The sequence below is a fragment of the Capsicum annuum genome, chromosome 6 (assembly GCF_002878395.1).
Source record: "Capsicum annuum cultivar UCD-10X-F1 chromosome 6, UCD10Xv1.1, whole genome shotgun sequence".
Taxonomy (NCBI): domain Eukaryota; kingdom Viridiplantae; phylum Streptophyta; class Magnoliopsida; order Solanales; family Solanaceae; genus Capsicum; species Capsicum annuum.
The window spans coordinates 53,139,253-53,163,649 of record NC_061116.1 but is presented as its reverse complement, the minus strand read 5'-3'; the positions used below and the strand labels follow the sequence as shown (position 1 = coordinate 53,163,649).

At 38.7% G+C, this 24,397-nt stretch overlaps 2 protein-coding genes across 4 annotated transcripts; one reads left to right on the top strand and one right to left on the bottom strand.

Moving 5' to 3' along the window:
• Positions 1 to 18: 18 nt before the first annotated feature.
• On the bottom strand, positions 19 to 23,896 carry LOC107853467 (SKP1-like protein 21). Of its 3 annotated transcripts, none has more exons than XM_016698443.2 (10): positions 23,643 to 23,896; positions 6,511 to 6,770; positions 5,502 to 5,723; positions 5,181 to 5,372; positions 4,981 to 5,091; positions 4,766 to 4,847; positions 3,318 to 3,421; positions 3,032 to 3,198; positions 1,652 to 1,779; positions 19 to 745 (listed from the first exon to the last, which is right to left on the bottom strand). In XM_016698443.2, the coding sequence occupies exons 2-10, from the start codon at positions 6,529 to 6,531 to the stop codon at positions 726 to 728; spliced, it is 1,047 nt and encodes a 348-aa protein (XP_016553929.1). In that variant the 5' UTR covers positions 6,532 to 6,770; positions 23,643 to 23,896; the 3' UTR covers positions 19 to 725. The 3 variants fall into 3 exon arrangements, with proteins under 3 accessions (XP_016553929.1, XP_016553932.1, XP_016553930.1); XM_016698446.2 differs by having other exon boundaries at positions 19 to 742; positions 23,643 to 23,801; XM_016698444.2 differs by lacking the exon at positions 23,643 to 23,896 and adding an exon at positions 13,310 to 13,574.
• Positions 12,842 to 13,855, top strand: LOC107853454 (multiprotein-bridging factor 1c-like). Its single transcript, XM_016698437.2, has 2 exons — positions 12,842 to 12,901; positions 13,529 to 13,855. The coding sequence occupies exons 1-2, from the start codon at positions 12,842 to 12,844 to the stop codon at positions 13,853 to 13,855; spliced, it is 387 nt and encodes a 128-aa protein (XP_016553923.1).
• Positions 23,897 to 24,397: the final 501 nt, after the last annotated feature.

Genomic DNA, 24,397 nt, shown 5'->3' with positions numbered 1-24,397 from the left:
GCCAAATATTCAACACTCTGAAAAAGCAAATTTGTAAGTGAATTAGAAGTGCAGCTTGCTCAAGTACAAGCTCTAAAATTCTGTTCAGGTAAACCAAATATTACAGTTGAGAAGACAGCACTATCTACAGAACAGGAACAAGGCACAAACTTTACAACAGGATACACACTAATATTACTTCTCAAGGAGACATTACATAATGATACAGAATTGAAGCATAGAACCATGGAACATTAAGCCATTTCATGGCAATAATGCTCATATTATATTGCTCGTATTGGGAAAAAGACCCAAGAAACATTAAACTGAAAAGCCCAACCAGGAAGGGAAAAAGAGAACTAGGGAAAAGTTGCGACAACTTAATGTGAACTAAATTATTAAAGAATAGGAAAACAAATCTAAGATTTTAGAAAATTTGCAAAATTGGAACTTGTATCTGAAAAGCCGGACAAATGAAATGGTGGTTACCGTGAAACCACATACCATGGAGACTTCCCTTCTATCTCGAAATTCCCCTAAACTTCAGCAAATCAAGTCATTTCCCCCGGTTCAGAAGTCACTTTGGCAGCTCAACAAGTAGAAGGAACTCTTCTGATAAGTCGAAAGAACTCTACAAGAAATGAACATTGAATCTCTACCGTCTTTAGTCGAAACAGAAGACACAGACAAACTGGCATGTTAAGCCCAACTGAATCCAAAAGATACATAATCCACCATTTGAACCATCATCTCCCGTCCAAACCTGCTAAAATGATTCAGATACCCCATGAGACAAATAAAGGTACAGAACAAGCCAGCTCTTTCAGCATCAAAGTGAACTCACCAACAAGGTAGGATTTACTTAATTAACTGCTCCAATCACCACAAACATTTCTTGTCCTTCCATTCAGGGGAGGACCTTATAAGAAGTCGCATCATGTTTATCTATTTCGTTCTTTGTTGTTTGTTTTTCTATAAAATTCGAAGATTACGGTTGAAGTATGTGATTATCTCCTAAAACTTAAGTTGTAGAAAGAGAACTCTTTATTTACTTATACTCTCAACATGCCCCTCATGCGTGGGCCTGATTCTTTTTCATGGGTCAAACACGTGGAAATTCTGTTTGATAATGGGTAGAAGTGAAACTCGATCCTAGGATCTCTTCCTGCTCTAAAACCATGTTGAAGTGTGTGACCATCCCATCTAAAAGCTTAAGCTATTTGAGATATCACATTTTTATTTACTTAATTATATTCTCAACTATTAACATTAATTTAGTAGTCACAACAAGAACATAACGAGCAAAATACACCCTTGGCAATTCCATCTGCCCTTGAAGCAGCTTACGAGTAATATAACTAAGTTCCCAGGTGTGACATGACAAAGTGACAAATAGAAACACTTCCTTCTGTGTCGAGGGAGAAAAACTTTAAGGAACCATAAAAATCAATAGCTAGATGAAATCAGCTGCAAGAAGTCTATGTTTTACCATCTGAACTAGAACATGTTGCTCTACTCTATTAGTCTATTATGATTTGTTGCCTACATTTGACTTCAGTTTGGCAAGATTATTCCATGTGATATTTATTCAACTTTGCATTTTTCTTAGTTCAGAATTATAACACAAAGCAGTAACCACATCCTGTTCAAGATAGGTAAAAGAAAACCCTACCTGTACATCTCTTCAGGGAACCATTCCCATTCACAGATAGTGGTCTCCTCTCTTGACCCAAAGACAAAATCTCCTCTATTCGTTCTGGCCAAACAGAGTTTAACCTTCTAGCAAAATCCTCAACCTCCCTGTAACATAGAAATTGAAAATCAAGTTAACTGTAGAACATGACTTAATTAATCAGATGACGAGTTTTGGGGTGGGGGGTTGGATGACCGGATGGTCCCTGTGTGAATGCATCATTATCTTTCTCCATGTCCATGATAATGTGAAAAAGATTATCCTCCTATATTCTGTATGTAGATTAATTTTCTTTTGTTGTTCCTTCTTTCAATCAATGAAAATTGGCACGAAATGATTCCAGATGCAATTAATATAAAACAAAGCAGTACAATTTAATTTTTTATTTTCTAAATTATGAGCATGAACATCTTTATCTCTTACTCAATAAAAATCATATCTTTTAGAATATTAATGAAAAATAGTTTATCACTTAACAGAAGAAGAGATCTCTCATGCAAGAAGAAGCCAAACGTTAGTGGATACTATTTGCTAAGATGTGCCACACCCAGAGCGGTTAGACAATTCATATGGAATTTCTACATCTTAAGCACAAAATATAAGTAGCAGCCCTGTTACATATTTGGAGCTTCTATAAGTATCAACACAACATCCAATGAGGATAAAATGACAATTTTATATTGATGCAGATTTATCCATTTACTCCAATGTGAAAATAGGTTCCATCCAGAAACATGCAAACACTGTAATGTTCCCCATTGCTATCTGTTGATTATAGATGTAGGGTTACTCTGTTTAAGGTTGATATAAGAGCTAAATGAAGCATTTAAATGTTACCATACTTTTCACAAACTTAATAAAAGAAAAAATGGGATATGAAAAGGACCGACAAAAAAGGGTAAAAAGCTTCTTCTGTCTATTTCAGTCAATTTTGTTTACATGCTGGGGAGGGAGATACTAGACAGATCCAGAGTTTGACATGGGAGCTATTCACAGTCAAGAACTCTACAATATGCATGGACTTGAACTAATTAACAATTCATGAATTATTACAATATGATTTGTAACACTTGCACGCAGCCTAAGCAGAAGCCACTGCAACGAGGTTCACTTTAACAGTATGATCCAGCCTCAGGGGACTGGGAGGAAAAGAAAGGAAAAGAACTGCCGTTCCCGAGTAAAAGATTTATACCAGCACACGGATAACTAATTACCCAAAGAAAAATCCCTTCAACAAGAAAACACAAGTAGCTTAATACAACCTCTCACAAAGAAAATAATTCATTCAATAACTTGCAACTATAATCATATATTCTTTACATATCCATCTCCAGAGACAATATAAGTAGATAAACAAACCTGTCAATTTCTTCCTTCATTGCAGGATCTAACTCTTCGTCAATATCGCCATCATCAAAGTCAAGTTTGGATGAAAACTTAACAGATGCAGAGTCTTGCAACTCAGAAGGTTTACTTGGAGAAGGCACATCACCATTCAGGCAGCTAGATGTAGGACAATTAGATTCCTGAGTACCAATAGCACCAGTCAAGCCAACAAATGTCAGAGTGACCCCCCCGTACATACACACACATCAACCAAAAACAAAGAAAAAGGAGAAACTTCCTTAGCTCAGCAGATGCCAACCTGATTATGGTTTCCAGTTTCATTATTTGTAGAGGAACTTTTAGCTTGTTCTTTTCTCCTCCTGTTTTTCTTTTTGCTCTTTGGTGCTCTTGCACACTTGGAATCTGCAAAATAGACCACCATGCTCGGGATTATAAGTAGGATAGCCAAACTCAAAAAATAACTCAAAAAAGGCTGAAAAGAAAAAGGTAAATGGTTTTCTTTTCAGATGTCAAGTGGAGGATTAAACAAAACAAAAAGGATTCTCTTTTTTTTTTTTACACACACAAAAAAAGGATATAATTCTCTATAGATCATAAACCTCACAAGAATATGCACATATGTTGATAAAAATAAATGTTCTTTAAGTGTTACTAGCCAGTGGAAGATTCAGTCACCATACAAACCATGGATCTGATTATAGGGCAGAAAGTAACATAATTACAGGGCAGAAAGTAATATACTGAAGGTAAAAGCTATAAGACTGATCGATAGTCATGGTCTAAAGTGAATAGCAACTACAGCTACATACTAGGACAGACAACTCCATCAATGAGGTTGTAGGCTCCACATTATTTTGATAAGAAATAAATAAGCATCAGAAACAACAATACAAAACCAGAAACACAATGATATCTATATATAAAGAATGTGGCCAAGCCAGGCAGCCAAAATGCAACCTCATCAAATTATATACCAGCATGTAAAACAGTTCAAGAATTTTAAGGGAAAAAGCTCAAATATGCCATCGAACTATTAGAAATGGCTCATTTATGTCATCCGTTATAAGTTTAGCTCATCTATGCCACAACATTTAAAAGTTTGGCTCATCTGTGTCATCCGTTATAAGTTTAGCTCATCTATTCCACCGCATTTAAAAGTTTAGCTCATCTATGCCACTACTGTTATAGAAAGGTTCATTCGTGCCATTATTTTACAATGGTGGTTTTGCAAAATTATTTTTGTCACATGGTCTCTTATTAAAAGTCCACATCACCAATCTAGATCAACCAATAATACCTAAACTTGAAATCAGACTCATTTAAGATAAAACCCAACATAATTAATTGGTCTGACTTTTATTTTTAAGGAGGCCAATTTTTATTTTTAATGAATCCAATTTTTATGTTAACAGTGCGGATCAAATTTTATTTTAATGGATCCGATTTTTAATTTTGATTTTAAATAATAATGGTTGATTTGGATTTGGTGACATGGACCTCTAATAAGAGGCCACATGGTAAAAATGGTTTTGAAAAATCACTGCTACAAAATAATGGCACGAATGAACCTTTCAGTAACAATAGTGGCATAAATGAGCCAAACTTATAATGGATAGCATAGATGAGCCATCCCTAATAGTTCAATGGCATATTTGAGCCTTTTCCCTTATTTTAATAATGCAACATGAAGAAAGTAGAGTTACTCTGCACCAAAAATATAGAATGTTAAGCAAGTCCCAATCTTACCTTCATCTGCCCCATTAATGAAACATAGAAGATCATCAACTGATCGTTCATCCACATGCTGCTCTTCTTCTGCCTCGACATTCTGGAATTACGTGATGAGGTATTTTTCCATTAAGGGAATAACACAAATCAGAGAGCATACACAATAATGCATCAATTAGCATCAAGTAACCAATGGCACAAGATATCAGCGCAAGAGCCAGATCTCAAAGCACCTTTAATTTCTCTCTTTCTTTTAATTCTTTCCTTTTCCTTGCATAGAGTCGATTGAGAAGACGGATACGTGGATCATCGGTCATATTTCTCAAAGGTTCCAACTTCTCCTCCTAATGAGAAACCATTTCCAAGTGAGAAACACCAACAATATTGAGAGAGGGGGAGAATGGTGCTACAAATAATTGGTCAGAATACGGACCTCAGTTAGATCATCAGGTAAATGGAAAGTTTCACGTATTTCCTCGGGTGTTTTGCCTTCAATCATCCGAGCAAGTGCACGACTTGTAAGGTCAACCAGAGGCCTCAGTTGAAGGCTGTCAGCAGCAGATGTCAACTCACATAACTTCTTGGTATCTAACCGGATGAACTTCTCATCAAAAATTTTGCGCTCCTGTGTGCATAAAAGACATCCTTTACACTCGAACAAAAAAGAAATGCTGTTGCAATGAATGAAACAAACTAAAATCCTTCCTTTCTGGCAGGGCATTGCATTGGTATTACTAGGAAACCAAGAACTGACCTTATTAGAACGGCCAGCAACTTGATGAAACCGACAATAATCTAGTATTAAGCCCAGAATAGCAGCATTGACTCGTTGAGGAAGTGATATGGCATAATTTTTCGAGGATCCCATGCCAGTTTGAAGTACTTCTCTGCATATCATTGGGCAATACATGGCAACCTCTTCCTCTACTTGTTGGATTGAACCATCAGCAGTTTGGAGCCAAATGTAGGACTTCATCTTAATCATGAACCAAGAAGTAATTAAGAAAAATTGGATACCACGAAATGGAAACAACTTTGAATTGTGATAAGGAAAGCAACAAAAATGTACTAAAGATATCTTCTTCTTTTTTGATAGGTAGAAATGCACTAAAGATCTAATGCCCACACTTTGGACTGTAAACACATGACAACACACATTAATATTCCCATTCAAAAGGAATTTTGCCCATTCTGAAGTCATTCCACACACATTCAATATCCAAAGAATTAACAATGTCATTCAATGAGCAAAGGACTGATGCACCTACGTCATTTCATGCAAGTAAACAAGAACGTTCAGATCGCAACCAAAAGAAAGAAACTTCAAGGTAATTATAATCATCTTGCCAATAGTGACAACATTTCAAGCTATATATTATTGGTTTTCAAAATGGAAATGTGAAGAACAACATTCAAAGGCATTGTTAGTTTTTGAATCTCAAAGAAAAAATTGTTAACACAACATGATATCATTAAACTAAGAAATACGATTCCTCTCAAGAAATATTAGTTTTTGAAGCTCACAAAAATAAAAGATCATCTTAACACAAAGCAACACTATTCCCTGAATCAAGGTAAATCATGAGTCATGACTCTAAGTAAATGCAAACATAAAACCCAGATAGAGAGAGCACCAGATAAAAGGAGCCAGAAGGGGTAAGAGATTAGTAGAGGAAAAAACAATAAATGTCTCCTATATACATATAGTAACAGAGTCAGTCATTTAGCTTTTGAATATAAAACTTCTGGCCTTCATTACATACCTCTGGTTTCACAACTGCCATAGGGCCTTCTAATAGTAGGAGATCAAACTCGCAAGATTGCTTATGGGCCTTTGCAAACTAAATAAAGACAAACAAACTCCAACTCGAAAGTGCTAATGAATGGATATATAGGCTAAGCTTTCTTCTCTTCAAAAGACACTTGTCAGACAAAGACCGCAAACACTTCACAAAGTACTCTCTCCAAATTCCAACAAGACAAAATGCATCTTCAACAGAATGGTTTCATCAGTTCGGAAGCTCTGTATAAAGAAGAAAACGACAGACCACGATTACATACTCAAGCAATTAATGTAAATTTTTCCAACTGGAACGCAGACTCCAACAGATTATTAAGAAATCGAAAGGCAAGCAACAGTTGATCAACAGTGTTTTAAGGGATGATATAATGAACTTAATAATGTAAAATCACTATGTTCACTCTTTTGTGTGTCTTCAAAACAATAATAGCATCGGAGAGAAATAGGAAAAACAGAATTTAAAACAGAGGTGAATTCTTGTCATATGGAAACCTACTCGTCTTTGTTAAAAGCTAATTACACCAGGAATTTCTTCAAACATCCCACATTCCATATAGTATATTATGCCATTTCATTTTCTTCACATTCCCTCCTCTCAGAGTTAAACCATGCAGTCCAATATCAATTGCTTCTCGTTCTATCCTCCTAATACAAGCACAAGGAAATTTCATATATTCTGCCTGTCCTCCCATTGCCCAACCCACCTACGTGCCATTGGAGACATAGATAACTAAAAGGAATTTTGGGAGACTTGAATAGGCGAAAGCTCGCATACATTCTCCACCCTATACAATCTCTAACTATCTTATGCCATGAATATAGAACTACTAAACACCTCAGTTCCACATATGGGAAAGAACATTTGTTTTTTGTGTAATGAAAGTTCTTTATGGTGACTGGGGTTCAGTGGGAAGCATGCAAATACTTTTCATATTTTTATGTTTATTGATAATAGTGGTGTCACCTACCCACACTTCGACTTTCCACTGGTACGTATGCAAATAGACATATACACATTAGTGTTGCTCGGACTCTTCAAAAAAGTAAACGGGTGCATGTCGGATCCTTCGGAAGTCGAGCATTTTTGTAGGATCCGACAGGGTATGGCAGCATTTTTGGAGAGTTCGAGCAACATAAGTCTCACACACACATACATATGGATGTCTGTATGTTCAAATCGTAGTTGGCAATAAGTTGTCTTAGGCAACAAGCTACAATGAGTGGAACTGCTAGACGAAGTTATTATCGAAGAGAGAGAGGAGACGAAAAGACTTTGAAACCTATCTATAACTTCCCCTCTCTCTTTGTGTGTGTGTTTTGGACTTGGGGTTGGGGGGTAAGGGTGGGGGTGGAGGGGAGAGAGAGACCCGGCTATTTTCAGAGATCATTCATTCCTATAGACAGGCAAAGCAACAGTGAAAATCATTCAAAAAAGCATCATGTTATTTCTTCATATCTGCATCACTTAGAAATCAATTTAAAAAAAAAAAAAAAAAAAATTGGGGTAGGGGCGTGGGGAGGGATTACAATGTAGGGAATCGAATCCTCACCAACAAGGTGGATGTACAGGTAACAAACCAACCAAAGTAGTTGTCAATACGGGCCAGCCCAACCCATACGGGCTTTGGAGTTTGACGGGCCAAGTCGGGCTGGCCCATCAAAAAACACCAAGTCCACACCATCACTCTATGGGTTGCTGGCCTCACGAGCTAACCCACTTTTTAAAAAATATTACAACAACAACAACATACCCAGTATATTCCCTACTAAGTGAAGACTGGGGAGGGTAAGTGTACGCAGTCCATACCACCACCTCAAATGTGAGATAGAGAGGCTGTTTCCGATAGACCCCCGGCTCAAAATAAAACAATCTAAGATAAGGAATAGTAAAAGAACAAGATACAATAGAAATTAGCATATTCAATAATACCATAAACAAGATACTCCAAGTAACACATCAAAAAATACAATATTCTAAACCCAGACTAACCTTCTACCCCAATCCGTCTCCTCCACAACTTTCTATCTAGGGTCATGTCCTCAGTAAGATGGAGTTGCTCCATGTCATGTCTAATCACCTGCCTCCAATACTTCTTCGATCTACCTCTACCTCGCTTGAAACCATCCTTAGCCAACCTCTCACACCTCCGCATTGGGGCATTCATGCTCCTCCTTATCACATGACTGAACCATCTCAACCTCACTTCCCTCATCTTGGCTTCCACCGAAGCCACTCCTACATTATCTCGAATAACCTCATTTCTAATCTTATCTTTCCTAGCACACCCACACATCCACCGAAGCATTCTCATCTCTACCACCTTCATCTTCTAGATGTGGGCCTTCTTAACAAGCTAACACTTCGCTTCATACAACAAAGCTGGTCTAACCACCACTCTGTAGAACTTGCCTTTAAGTTTGGGAGGTACCTTTTTGTCACACAAGATTCCAGAGGCGAGCCTCCATTTCATCCACCCTACCCAATCTGATGAGTGACATCTTGATCAATCTCTCCATTCTCTTGAAACATAGACCCCAGATACTTGAAACTATCTCTCTTACTGATAGAATGAGTGTCAAGCTTAACAACCACATCGGACTCATGAGACACCCCGCTGAACTTACACTCCAAATATTCCATCTTGGACCAGCCCAACCTAAACCCTTTAGACTCGAGAGTTTACCTCCAAACCTCCAATTTAGCATTAACTACACTACGTGTCTCATCAATCAAGACTACATTATCCGCAAAAAGCAAACAATAAGGCACCTTGAATATGCCACGTCAAAACATCCATAACTAAGGCAAAAAGAAACGGACTAAGCATCGATCCTTGATGTAACCCCATCAAGACGGGAAATTGCTCTGAGTCCCCTCCTGTTGATTTGTGAATATTTAAGACTTGATTTTGTAGGATCTTAATTCAACAACAACAACAACATACCCAGTGTATTCCCACTTAGTGAGATCTGGGAAGGGTAGAGTGTACGCAGACCAGACCACTACCTCAAGAGAAGTAGAGAGGCTGTTTCCAATATACCCCCGACTTAGAACCAATAACAGTATAACAAATACAAAAAGTAAGCGGATACAAACTAGTATGGTACACAAAACAAACTAACAGTATAACAAACACAAAAGATAAGTGCATAAAAAACTAGTACGGGATGCAAAAAAGCCAACACCACTAACACCAAAAACTACAGCCCCAACACTACGAACCAGAAACTCCAGACCCAAAGGAGCACTCCCCTATGACTACCGCCGCGCTCCCACCCCCTAACCCTCTACCCTAATCCGCATCCTCCACACCTTCCTATCAAGGGTCATGTCCTCTGTAAGCTGTAATTGCTCCATATCATGTCTAACCACCACCCTCCAATATTTCTTTGGTCTTACCTCTAGCCCACCTAAAACCATCCATAGCCAGAGTCTCACACCTCCTCACTAGAGCATCAGGGCCCCTCCTCATCACATGCCTGAACCAACGTAGCCTCACTTCTCGAAACTTATCCTCCATCGAGGCAACTCCCACCTTCTCCCGAATAATCTCATTCCTCACCCTATCTTTCCTGGTATATCCACACATCCATCGCAACATTCGCGTCTCCGCCACCTTCACCTTTTGGATGTGGGAGTTCTTAACTGGCCAACACTCCGCTCCATACAGCATAGCCGTCTGGACTACCACTCTGTAAAACTTACCTTTAAGCTTCGGGGGCACCTTCTTATCACAAAGGACTCCCAAAGCGAGCCTCCACTTCAACCACCTTGCCCCCATACGATGCGTGACATCCTCGTCAATCTCACCATTACCCTGAATTATAAACTCCAGATACTTGAAACTCTCCCTCTTTTGGATGGCCTGAGAGTCTAGCTTCACAAACACTCCATCTTCTTGCGACATATTACTGAACTTACACTCCAAGTACTCCGTCTTCGTTCTACTTAACCGAAAACCTTTAGATTCAAGCATCTGTCTCCAAATCTCCAACTTATCATTAACTCCACCCCAAGTCTCGTCTATCAGAACCACATCATCTGCAAATAACATACACCAAGGCACCTCCCCTTGAATATGTCGCGTCAAAACATCCATCACCAAGGCAAATAGAAACGGGCTAAGAGCCGATCCCTGGTGCAACCCTGTCAAAACTATGAAGTGCTCCGAATCTCCACCTACCGTCCTCACACAAGTCTTCGCACCTTCACACATATCCTGAATCGACCTAATGTACGCCACGGGCACCCCTCTAGCCTCCAAGCACCTCCACAAAATCTCCCTGGGAACTCTGTTATATGTCTTCTCTAGATCAATAAACACCATATGCAAGTCTTTCCTCCTCTCGAAACTGCTCCACTAATTTCCTCACAAGGTGAATGGCCTCGGTGGTCGAGCAACCAGGCATGAAACCAAACTGATTCGCAGAGATCGTCACGATCCTTCTCATCCTCAACTCTACCACCCTTTCCCAAACCTTCATAGTATGACTCAACAACTTAATACCTCTATAGTTGTTACAACTCTGAATGTCTCCCTTGTTCTTATACACTGGAGTCATCGTGCTCCACCTCCACGCTTCAGGCATCATAGCAGCTCTAAAAATAATGTTAAACAACTTTGTCAACCACTCCAGACTTGCCCCGCTAGTGCTCTTCCAAAAGTCTACTGGAATCTCGTCTGGCCCCGTCGCCCTACCCCGCCGCATCCTACGAATAGCTCCCTTAACCTCCTCAACCTCCAATAACTATAATCGCGACCCTCCTCAGATATCTCCAAGTCTCCCAACACAAAACCTTTGTCCCCCTCGTCGTTCAAAAGTTTATGAAAATAGGACTGCCACCTCTCCCTAATGAGGGCATCCTCAACCAACACTATACCATCCTCTCCTTTGATGCACTTTACTTGGTCAAGGTCACGAGCCCTCCGCTCTCTGGCCTTGGTCATCCTATACAACTTCTTATCTCCGCCTTTCTCTTCTAAAGCCGCATACAAACTCTCAAAAGCTACTGGCTTAGCCGCCGTAACCGCTAACTTAGCCTCTCTTCTAGCAAACTTATACTCATCCTTATTCTTCTGTCTTTCCTCATTATCCTTGCTCCCAACTAACTTGGCATAAGCCACCTTCTTAGACTCCACCTTTCTCTTGACCTTTTCGTTCCACCACTAGTCTCCTCGATATTTTCCAGATCGACCTTTCGAGACACCCAACACCTCTCTAGCGGTCTCCCTAATGCAACTGGCAGTCGTCTCCCACATATTATCCACCCCCTCTCTACTCTCCCAAGCCCCCCTACTCTTCAACTTCTCTTCCATCTCCAAAGCACTAGCCAAAGTCAGGCTCCCCCACTTAATCCTGGGTTGTGCCTCCCAACTTCTCTTCTTTTTGCGCTTATTGATAACCAAGTCCATCACCAACAACTTATGTTGAGTCGAGAGGTTCTTGCTAGGTATGACTTTACAGTCTTTACATAGCACTCTATCCCCTTTTCGAAGAAGCAAAGGGTCTATCTGAGTCTTGGCCACCAACTACGAAACATAATAAGGTGATCCTCCTTCGGAAAGCTCGAATTTGCTATCCACAACCCAAAAGCCCTAGAAAAATCCATCAGAGAAGTTCCTCCTTCATTCCGCTCACCAAAACCGAAACCGCCATGCACATCATCATACCCTCTCGACAAAGACCCAATATGTCCATTGAAATCCCCACCCACGAAAAGCTTCTCAGTGCTCGGGATGCTACTCGCCACCTCATTTAAAACCTCCCAAAATTCCTTTTTCTCCTCTTCGTCCAAACCTACTTGTGGGGCATAGGCACTAATAACGTCCACCGTAGACCCTCCCATGACCAACTTGATAGACATCAGTCTATCACTAACTCTCTTTACCTCTACCACCTGCTCCCTAAGATCTTCATCTACTAAGATACCTACCCCATTTCTATGTCTCACGCTACCCGAGTACCACAACTTATATCCTTCCACATCTCTCGTTTTAGTGCCTACCCATTTAGTTTCCTGGACACACGCTACACTAACCCTCCTCTTTCTAAGAATCTTCACCAGCTCTATAGACTTACCCTGCAAAGTACCAATGTTCCAAGAACCAACTTGCAACCTAGAAGCTCTCTTATCCCACCTAACCTTAGTACCCCTAGCCCCTAACCCCAAACTCGATCCTAGACCCGACCCAGACCCAACCCCCTCAAACCCCGGCCCAGACCCAACATCTCCTGACCCCGACCCCGACCTATGACATGCCCCTAGTCTACCCTCGCTAATCACAGCCACTATGCAACAAAGGGAAGAAAGGAAAAAGGGAAGAAAGATAACAAAGGGGGATCAAGATAAGGTAAAAGGCACACTAATTAAAATAAAGTCAATAAAGGAGCTAGGGACAAAGACAACAATCTATAATATATAGGGAGCAACAAAACCAATAATATAACTCAAATTTTGATACACAATAGTCAATAGCGAGAACTAATACTACCACACTTAATGGATATGCTAGTAAATCAAGTAACAGTAATCAGACAAGGTAACACACTCCAAAACTACTAAGAACAATAAAGAGATTCGCACGTACAACACTATTACAAAGTAACCAATCAACAAGAAATTCGACACCCACAACCAGATAATCAGCCAAGACGCTACGAAACAAGAATCACAACAAGAATAGTGCAGAACACTACCAATAGCAGCCCCTACAAATCAAGAAAGCTATACACAACTAGAAAAGATGGATCGAGTGCACCTGATCGAAGCTAGGTTGTGTCCTTATACTTGATTGAGTCGCTGGATTCCGGCAATTTGCAGTAGAAATTGGTCGCCGCAATAGTGTTCCTGTCACCGAATTTCAACGCAATTTGCGTTCTTCTTCTTTGAGATGATGATGATGATGGTGCCTATCTTCTTCTTCTTCTTGTTCGTTAACTACGGAAGTATGACCGAACGGTGAGCTAAATCGCCGTAGATACGCCGGAATATCTTTTTTGCCGGAGCACCAGTTCAAACCGTAAAGAAATTCGACGCCGGTTTGAACAAGAAGACGGCAGCTGTTAATGCTAGGAAGCTAGACGAGGCGGCGGAACCAGCAGCGCTTGAGAAAGTTCCTGTGGATGTTAGACAAGCGATACAGAAAGCGAGGATTGAGAAAAAGATGAGTCAAGCTGATTTAGCGAAGCAGATTAATGAACGAACGCAGGTTGTTGCAGAGTATGAGAATGGTAAGGCGGTGCCTAATCAACTTGTGTTGGGGAAAATGGAAAAAGTGCTTGGTGTTAAACTCAGAGGCCTGTAGGATCTTAATTGATTTGATAAAATCATATATGATTTGTTATAGATAATTTAGGTAATTAGATCAAAAAGATCACATCTTGATTGTCATATCTGCTAGCATCAAGCGATTTGATTCTGTTATGTGTGCTTTCCTGTACTATAAACTTGTAGCTCTCAGATGAATAAAATGTACACTTTTGGTACCAATCTTACATGGTATTAGAGCAGCTTTATTCTTGTGTTGTTGATGACTAAAATAACATTTACTGGGCTACATCACCGAATGGCATTAACAGAAGCTGAGAGTTCTGCTAACAGTGTCCCGACCGAGACAACAATGAATCAAGGCGGCGATTCTTCTCATTTTTTCTTTCAACTTACTTTTCACAAGCTGAATAGAAAGAATTATTTGGAGTGGGCCTAATCTATCTGTTTGGCAATTGATGGTCGAGGAAAACTTAGGCACTTGACTAGAGAAACGACAAAGCCTGAACCAGGAGACCCGAAAATGAATGCCTGGAGATCAGAAAACTCGATGGTAATTGCTTGGCTACTAAACTCCATGGAACCTACCATAGGTAAACCATATTTCTTTCTTTCCACTGCTAGGGATGTCGTCTGGGAGGCGGTTAGAGAAACTTATTCTAATGTAGAAAATGCCTCTCAGATTTTTGAATTAAAAATTAAACTGTGGAAAGCGAGGCAGGGAGAGAGAAGTGTTACTATTTTCTATAATGAGATGGTTTCCCAATGACAAGAATTAGATCAATGCTATAATGATGAATGGGAATGTTTGAAGGATAGAGTAAAAGCAATGAAAAAGGAAGAAAGTGAGAGGATATATTTATTTTTAGCAGGGTTGAACTAAGATTTTAACGAACTTCGTTCTCGAGTTCTTGGAAAAAATCTGCTGCCCACTTTGAGGGAAACATTTTCTGAAGTTAGGCATGAAGAAACAAGGACGAATGTTATGCTAAAAAAAGATTTCAATCTAGAACCAAAAAATATAGTCATCTGCTTTAGTTGCTGCGAAAAATGAGAATGATAAGAAAAAGAAGTCGTGGTGTGATTTTTGCAAAAAATACTGGCACACTTGTGAGACTTGCCGGAAGATCCATGGAAAACCGTCCATCGGAAACAAAAAAGAGGCAGAAAACTATGTCAATCAAGCCTTTCAGTGTACCAGCAAAGAACTGGAGCTGACATCTTAAAAAAAGCCACCATTCACCAAGGAACAGCTAGAGCTACTGCACAAACTTCTTCAATCCAGTAAACCTAGTCCCTCTACTCCCACTTGTTCTTTTACCCAAACAGGTAATGTGCCAAGTGTTTTTTGAGTACAGATTCTACTAATATAAGCTCTTGGATCATAGATTCAGGGGCTAGTGATCACATGACATGGAACTCCCATTTTTTCTCGACCTATACTCCTTTAGCAGGAAATAAAAAAGTCAAAGTTGTTGATGGTTCCTTCTCAGTAATTGCTGGGAAAGGGACAATCAAACTAACTCCTTTTATGACTCTTTTTTATGTCCTTTATGTTCCAAAATTGTCTCATAATCTTTTGTCCATCTGCTAATTGACTCAAAACCTTAATTGTCGTGCTATCCTTGACGATATTTCATGTGTATTTCAAGACAACATCTCGAGGAGGAGGATTGGCAATGCTAGAGAGTTTGAAGTTCTCTATTTTCTTACAGATAGCGGCAATTCAGTAAATTTTAGTTCAGCTTGTTTGAACTCTATTCTAGTTGATAATAAAGTCATGTTATGGCACTATCACCTTGGTCATCTTAGTTTTCATTATTTGAAACTCTTGTTACCTAAGTTGTTTATGAATAAAACTACATCCTTTTTTCAATGTGAATTTTGTGAAATCGCTAAACACAGATGTTCATCTTTTTCATCCCAAAGTTACCATGCCACAAAACCCTTTAAGTTAATCCATAGTGATGTTTGGGGACTGTTAGGATTTTTAGAACAAAGGATCGATTCACAGAGCGATATATAATTCAGCTCGTTAAAGGAAGGCTGAAACCTTAGAATTCAATGGAAGAGAGAACTCCGATCTCTTAAGCTCGTTTAAGAGAGACTGAAACCTTAGAGTTCAATGGAAGAGAGAACTCCAATCTCTTGCTTTTTGCTGAAATACGACTTATCAATTTATTCTCCAAAACCCCCTTTAAATAGAAGTATTACATCAATAGTCTAATCCTAATGAAAGTAGGAAAAATAAAACCCTAATCTAGAAAGTCTAATCCTTATGAAAGTAAAAAATATAAAATCCTATTCTAGAAAGTCTAATCCTTATGAAAGTAGGAAATATAAAACCTATTCTATAATAATAAATAAAACTACTAAAATATGACTAAATATTTAATTAGTTGACTTCCACGGATCCACAACAGGGAAAATATTTAATTAGTTGACTTCCACGGATCCACAACAGGGACCTAGGATAGCAACCATAAATGGAAAAAGGTGGTTTGTATGTTTCATAGATAATCACACTAGACTAACTTGGGTGTACCTATTGAAAGACAAGCGGGAAGAAAAACATATATTTGAGGCTTTTTATGTTATGGTTGAGACACAATTTCATGAGAAGATTCAAATATTTCAGAGTGATAATGAGAGAGTTTTTAATGACCACGTAAGCAATTTTTTCATTTCTAAGAGAATAGTGCACCAAAGTTCATGTCCTGATACACCCCAACAAAATGGAGTAACGGAGAGAAAAAATAGGCACCTTATGGAAGTAACTAGAGTCTTAATGTTCACAAGCGGAGTCCCTAAATTTCTTTGGGGAGAAGCTCTTCTGACTTCCACCTATCTTATTAATAGGATGCTTTCTCGTGTTCCAAGTTTTAAAACCCCTTTTAATATGTTCAAGACATACTTCTCTACTTCTAGATTGACAACTGATCTATCTTTAAGTTTCTTTGGGTGTAGTGTATTTGTTCATGTACATGATCATAATAGTAGTAAACTTGATCCACGTGCTAAAAAATGTGTTTTTGTTGGCTATGCCCCAAGTCAAAACGGTTACAAGTGTTATGACCCAATTACTAGAAAGGTTATTCTCACAATGGATGTTACTTTTTTTGAATCACAACTGTTTTTTGAAGCTCACCTTCAGGGGGAGAAACATAGTGAAGATTCGAGGAATGATAAAGATCTTCTTGACCTCACATTTGAGAAACAAAAGGATCCAAGTTTTATGATAGATACTGGAAATAGTTTTTTTTAGTAATAACAACCTAAATAAGGTAAGAGATCCCAACTTAAATAATGAAAATAAGGATACTGAGGCAATAGAGCATTTTCATGATACAATTAATGACAAGAACATGGAACAAAGAAAGGAATTACAGGTTTACATGAGAAGAAACCAGAATCAAGAAAAAGAGATCAAGAACTCTCATCAGAACCAAATGTCCGCCCCGCAAGATCTTACTGATACACAAGGTAATTTTCCAGAACCCAACTCTAATTTACCCCTTGTTAGTTTAGACCTTGATCTTCCAATTGCCAAACGTAAAGGGGTAAGAAAAGTCACCAACTATCCCATGTCAAATTTTGTGTCACGTAGAAACTTATCCCCTTCCTATATAGCTTTTCTTTCTCAATTATCTAGAATAGAGATACCGAGAAATGTGCAAGATGCTTTGAACGTTCCTGAGTGGAAGGAGACAATTCTTGAGGAGTGAACGCTTTGGAGAGAAATGAAACCTGGAAAATGGTGGAACTACCTCGTGGAAAGAAAACAGTGGGCTACAAAAGGGTGTTCACTATCAAATTTAGATCAGATGGGTCCCTAGAGAGGTATAAGGCACGTTTGGTAGCAAAAGGATTCACTCAGACTTAAGGGACTGACTATCTTGAGACATTTGCTCCAGTTACCAAATTGAATTCAATAAGGGTTCTTCTGACCATTGCGGCCAACCTTGATTGACCGCTCCAACAACTAGACGTGAAGAATGCATTCTTGAATGGAAAACTCAAAGAAGAAGTCTACATGGACATTCCTCCAACTTTTGAAAAAAGATATAGAACTATAGTGTGCAAGCTAAAGAAATCTCTCTCTGGGCTTAAACAATCTCCAAGAGCTTGGTTTGAGAGGTTTACTCAATTTGGGAAAAAACAAGGGTGCACTCAAGGGCAAGTAGATCATACCATGTTCATTCGACATTCTCTTGAGGGAATGACAACTATTCTAATAGTGTATGTTGATGATATTATACTTACAAGAGATGACTTGTCCGAAATACAACAACAATAACAAACCCAGTATATTCCCACCTAGTGAGATCTGGGGAGGGTAGAATGTATGCAGTCCATACCACTACCTCTAAAGAAGTAGAGAGGTTGTTTCCGATAGACCCTCGGCTCAAGACACAGGCCAATATACAAAAATATTCAAAGCATGAAACATGATAAAACTAACATAGATACAACATCCACAAAAATAATATACATTACAAAACAAAAGACTTGTCCGAAATGGAGAATTTAAAGAAAAAGTTGGCCTCGAAGTTTAAGATTAAAGATCTGAGCCAGTTGAAATATTTTCTTGGCATGGAAGTAGCGAGATCCAAAAGAAGTCATTATGGTGTCACAAAGGAAGTATGTACTGGATCTTCTAAGAGAGACGGGAATGAGTGGTTGTCTTCTAGCTGAAACACCCATTGATCCGAATATAAAATTCGAAAATAAAGAAGGAAATTCAGTTAAACACAGTCAATATCAAAGACTAGTGGGGAAGTTGATCTACTTGTCACATACTCGACCTAATATAGCTTTTTCTGTAAGCTTAGTCAGTCAGTTTATGCACTCCCCAAAGGAAGAGCACCAAGAAGCAGTCTACAGGATCCTAAGATATCATAGGATCCTAAGATATCATAAAAGTTCTCTGGGAAAAGGATTGTTTTTCAGAAAAAGTAAACATAGGGCATTGAAGGCTTTACAGATGCAAACTGGGCAAGTTCTACTACTGACAGGAGGTCTACATCTGGATATTGGGGAAATCTTGTGACCTGGAGGAGTAAAAAGCATAATATTGTAGCCCGCAGTAGTGCTGAAGCTGAATACCGATCTATGGCTCATGGGATTTGTGAAATGATTTGGCTCAAGAAGATAATGGAAGAACTCAAAAAACCGTTTGGTTTACAAATGAAGTTGTACTGTGACAATAAAGCGGCCATAAGTATTGCTCACAATCCAGCTCAACATGATAGAACAAAACATGTTGAAGTAGATACGCACTTCATAAAAGAGAAGATTGAAGAAGGAAGTGTGTGCATGCCTTTCGTCCTAACAAATCAGCAAATTGCAGATATTTTCACAAAAGACTTGTTTAAATCAAAATTTGAAATTCTTGTAAGCAAGTTAGGCATGACAGGTATTTACATGCCAACTTGAGAGGGAGTGTTGATTTGTGAATATTTAAGATTTGATTTTGTAGGATCTTAATTGATTTGATAAAATCATATCTGATTTGTTGTAGATAGTTTAGGTGATTAGATAAAAAAGATCGCATCTTGATTGCCATATCCACTAAAATCAAGCGATTTGATTCTGTTATGTTCGCTTCTCTGTATTATAAATTTGTAGCTCTCAGATGATTAAAATGTACACTTTTAGTACTAATCTTACACCTCTCATAGTCTTAACCCGAGTCTTAGCTCCATCGTACATAGCCTTAATCGCCCTAAAATACACTATAGGTACATCTCTAGCCTCCAAACACTTCCAAAGAACCTCCCTAGGAACTCTATCATAGGCCTTCTCTAAGTCGATAAACACTACGTGCAAATCCTTCTTCCTTTCCCTATACTGCTTCACCAGTCTCCTGACGAGATGGATGGCTTCAATAGTCGAGCGCCCTGGCATAAATCCCCACTGATTTTCAAAAATAGCAACAATCCTCCGCAACCTCAACTCTACTACCCTCTCCCAAACATTCATACTGTGACTCAACAACTTGATACTCCTATAATTGTTCCAATCCTGAATGTCGCCTTATTCTTATACAACAAAATCATCGTACTCCACCTCCAAGCTTCAGGCATCCTCGTCGTCTTGAAAATTATGTTAAACAATCGAGTCAACCACTCCATACCTGTCCCTCTTGTGCACTTCCAAAAATCACTGGAATCTCACCTGGCCCCGTCGCTTTACCTCTATGCATCCTACGAATAGCCCCCTTAACCTCCTCAACCTTAATGCGCCTAGAATAACCATAATCGTGAAACCTCTCGGAATGCTCCAAATCCCCTAAAACAATGCTAGTATCCCTTTCTTCGTCCAGGAGCTTATAAAAGTAAGACTGTCATCTCTTTCTAATACGACCCTCCTCCACCAAAACTGTCTTCTACATCCTTAATACACTTCACCTAATCCAAGTCCCGAGCTCTCCTTTCCCTAACCTTGGCGAGCCTATATAACTTTTTATCCCCACCTTTACTATTCAACGATGTGTATAAACTCTCAAAAGCAACATTCTTAGCCCTCGTGACTGCTAACTTCGCCTCTCGCCTAGCAAGCTTATACTCCTCCTTATTCTTCCATTTATCTTGCCTAGCAAGCTTATACTCCTCCCTATTCTTTCGTTTATCTTCTTCATCCTTACTCTCAGCCAATTTTGCGTACACTCTCTTCTTAGACTCCACCTTCCCCTACACCTCTTCGTTCCACCACCAGTCCCCTTGGTGCTTGCCCGAGCGGCCTCTCGAGGCCCCCCACATCCCCTCTAGTTGTCTTCCTAATGCAATTGGCAGTCTCATCCCACATACTATCAACATCCCCTCCACTCCCCCAAGCCTTCCTCGCCATCAACTTATCCCCTATATCCAATGTAGTGGCCAAAGTCAGACTGGCCCATCTAATCCTCAGCTGATCCTCCACACCTCTCCTCATCCGCTCCTTTATGATCTTCAAGTCCATAACCAAAAGCCTATGTTGGGTCGAAAGAATCTCACTCGGTAAGACCTTACAATTCTTACAAATACCCCTATCTTCTTTCCTGAGTAGCAAGAAGTCAATCTGAGTCTTGGATACCGAACTACAGAAGGTAGCCAAGTGAACCTCCTTCTTGGGAAAGTTCGAATTGACTACCACCAATCCAAATGCCTGAGAAAAATCCAGAAGTGCCACTCCTTCAACATTCCTTATACCGAACCCATAACCTCCATGCACATCATCATAACCTTTTGAAGAAGACCCTATGTGCCCATTGAAATCATCTCCTATGAAAAGTTTTTCATTACTGGGTACACCCCTCACTATCTCGTCCAAATCTTCCCAAAGTCTCTTGTTCTCTTCATCATCCAAGCCTACATGTGGTGCATACGCACTAATAATATTCCAAGAAGACCCTCCAATAACTAGCTTAATTGACATCCTATCATTGACCTCTTAACCTCTACCACTTGCTTCCTAAGCTCATCATCTACTAGAATACTTACACCATTTCTGTTCCTCACGCTTCCTGAGTACTACAACTTATAACCATCTATTAACTTCGCCTTAGTACCTACCCATTTGGTTTCTTGGAGACACGCTATATTAATTCGCCTTTTCCTAAGAATTTTCACTAGCTCTAATGACTTCTCCGATAAAGACCCTATGTTCCACGACCCTACTCTCAACCTATAGTCATCCTTAACCCCTTTACCCTTCCTGCCCTTGCCCTTGCCCCCGCCCCCGCCCTAGTCCACGCCCCCGACCCAAGCCCTGTCCGAAGACATGACCCTACGCCAACACCATCTACCACAACCACCAAATACAACACAGATCAATAACACTAAGAGCACAAAGCTTAGATAACAAAGCAAACCAAAAAAGTACTATCAAGGCCACACTATAGAAATACTAAGAACAACAAAAATGGCTAAAAAACAAGTAGAATTAACAAGTAAAACACTCCTATGAAATACAGAAATAAACAAGTAAATCGTGACCCAAAAACAAGATAGTCAGCCAAGACGCGAAGAAAACGGAATCGAAATAGGAATAGTAAACAACACAGCGAGCAGCAGCCACTAGACTCAAGAAAGCTATACACACGACTAGAAGAGATGTGCACCTGATCAAAGCTGGGTCAGTTTACTTGGTTGAGTCGCCAGATTCCGACAATTTGCGGCGAAAATTGGCCGCCGGAATCCAAAAAATAATTCTAATAGCGAAATTAAATAATTGACATGATATCCTTTGAACCAAATAAAAATATTACTTAATAATAATAATAATAATAATAATGATTATTATTATTATAGTTGTTATTTGACTTACGGGACGACCCAATCCACATAGCTCAAGCCTTACGGGCCATGGGTTGGGCTAAGAAGTTCTGTTCTTAAATGGGTTGCAAAACTGAAGCCCGTCGGGTCAGGCCAGCCCATCAGGCCTAACCGATAACCGATATTGACTGCTCCACTACTAAGATTCCCCACTTAGAAATCAATTAACATAGTGCAATTGGCTTAACCATTTCCCTATCATGCAATTTACTATTATGATTACTTACTTTGCTTCAAATCCTCCCAAAAAACATTGGGGAAGCCATTCAACGCATAGTTGCAAGAACAAGCTTCCCGAGATTTTGATAGAAATGAGAGGAATTCAAGTGTTCTTTCTTTGAAATTCTTAATTCAAGATCCATATGATTTGTATTTACTAAAGCAAAAGATACACATATCCTGTTCATACCAATGTGAATAGTAATCAAATTGAAGAATAAAATTTAAGTTTAGAAGTAAACAGCTACCCCGACTAGGAATTTTGTTTATTTTTTTTTGCTTAAGATGAAACAAAAGGAATAAACTAACCCCAACAAGGATTATGATTAATATTTTGCATCTTAACTGGATGAACTTTCCTGTCATCACATCCTTCTACAACTCACATATGAGTAGGATCCACAGTTGCAATCTTATGTAGCTTATAATCGCACAGAAACTACAAAAGGCCCGTGAATTAGGGGTAACTCAATAAGAATGGTGGCCTAAAGTCAACTTTAACAGAAGGCCATATTGTTATGCTCAATAAATTAAAAGAACAACTAACTTATAAATCTATAATAGGTAAAATTTAGGTCTCATCCCCCTTAACTAGAGGTCTTTGGTTCGAACTCAAAATGAAAAATCTTGCTAGGGAGCCTTTCCTCTTTGATCCATCTTGTGTGTCTCAAAATCGAATAAATCAAGAAATTCAATACAGTACCAAACACCAGCTTAAAAAAATTGGGGCCGAAAGCCCTTGCTTCAGTGGATTGATCCTTTGGCCACCCCTGCCGTGAAGGCTCTCCTATTGAATTGCTAGCAACATCAACCACCCAACAGTCATTTTTAATTCCTAATGGGAATACCAATCAGATGATAGATTCTCAACCCAATTACCACCTGTTACAGCTGCACCGACGGGAAAAAAATAACAGAAACTCCTACCATTAATCCCAAACTAGTTGAGGCCAGCTATATGAATCCTCAATATCCATTTAGCTACATTTCGACTCGTTTCGCTCCAAAGAAACGGGAATTATTACCACGAGAACAAAGAATCCAGAGAAAATAAAGCATGAAATGAAAATGGGTGATAATTTTCAAATTAGTCACGCATATTACCAATTGAGAGGAAAAGGTAGTGATTAAATTAAAGAAATATAAGAAGATGAACGCCTAAAAGAAATTACAATTGAAAAAAAAAGAAACAATATCAATCCAAATATTAGCTTATAGCAAGTGATTATGAGCTAATTATTTAGGAAATTAAAGCATAAAATGAAATTAGAAATGAAGAGATTGACATACCTGAAGTAATAATAATTATCGTCACAGAAAGGAGCTGGTAATAAGAACAAAAGTAGAAAGAAATCAGAAAATGATGGGACAAAAATAGAGAGAATTAGGGTTTTGCAGGTCGAAAGGAAGAAATGTAGAAAATTTGGCTATTAGGTCTTATTAAGTTTGCATTTAGCAAAATATGCAATGCCTTCATATTTTTAATTAACAAAATAGCTTATTTTTAATTTCTTATTTATGAGACAAATAATAAATTTGTGGATATCGACAGATAATAGATCTGTTTTAAAAATATATCTCACTACATAAAAAAACTTATAATTTATTTAATTAAATAATAGACTTAAAAGGTCTATTTAACAAAAAATCTTGAAGATATGGGGAAGAAGGAAAATTTGATTCGGTGCGTTTTATCAACCTTCCTATTTCAGCTTTATTTTTTTATTATCATCTTATATTTTCTCCATCTCTATTTTATTTTCTCTATTATATAAAAGTGAGTTTGAGCAACAATTATGTCAGCACTGAGGGCAATTTGGTCATTTCCTATTCTTCTAAGTTGTGTTACTTTTTTCCAAATGACGCATATATTACAATTGTATATCAACACATTGATTTTCCTTCTCTCTTTAACCTCATCTGTGGGCATACATTACTATATAATATAAGGAAGAATCTTTGTCCTTCATCGTTCTCACAGGGACAGAAATATAATTACGAAAATATTGTACTTTTTGATGGTGATAATAAATGTTGTACAGTAC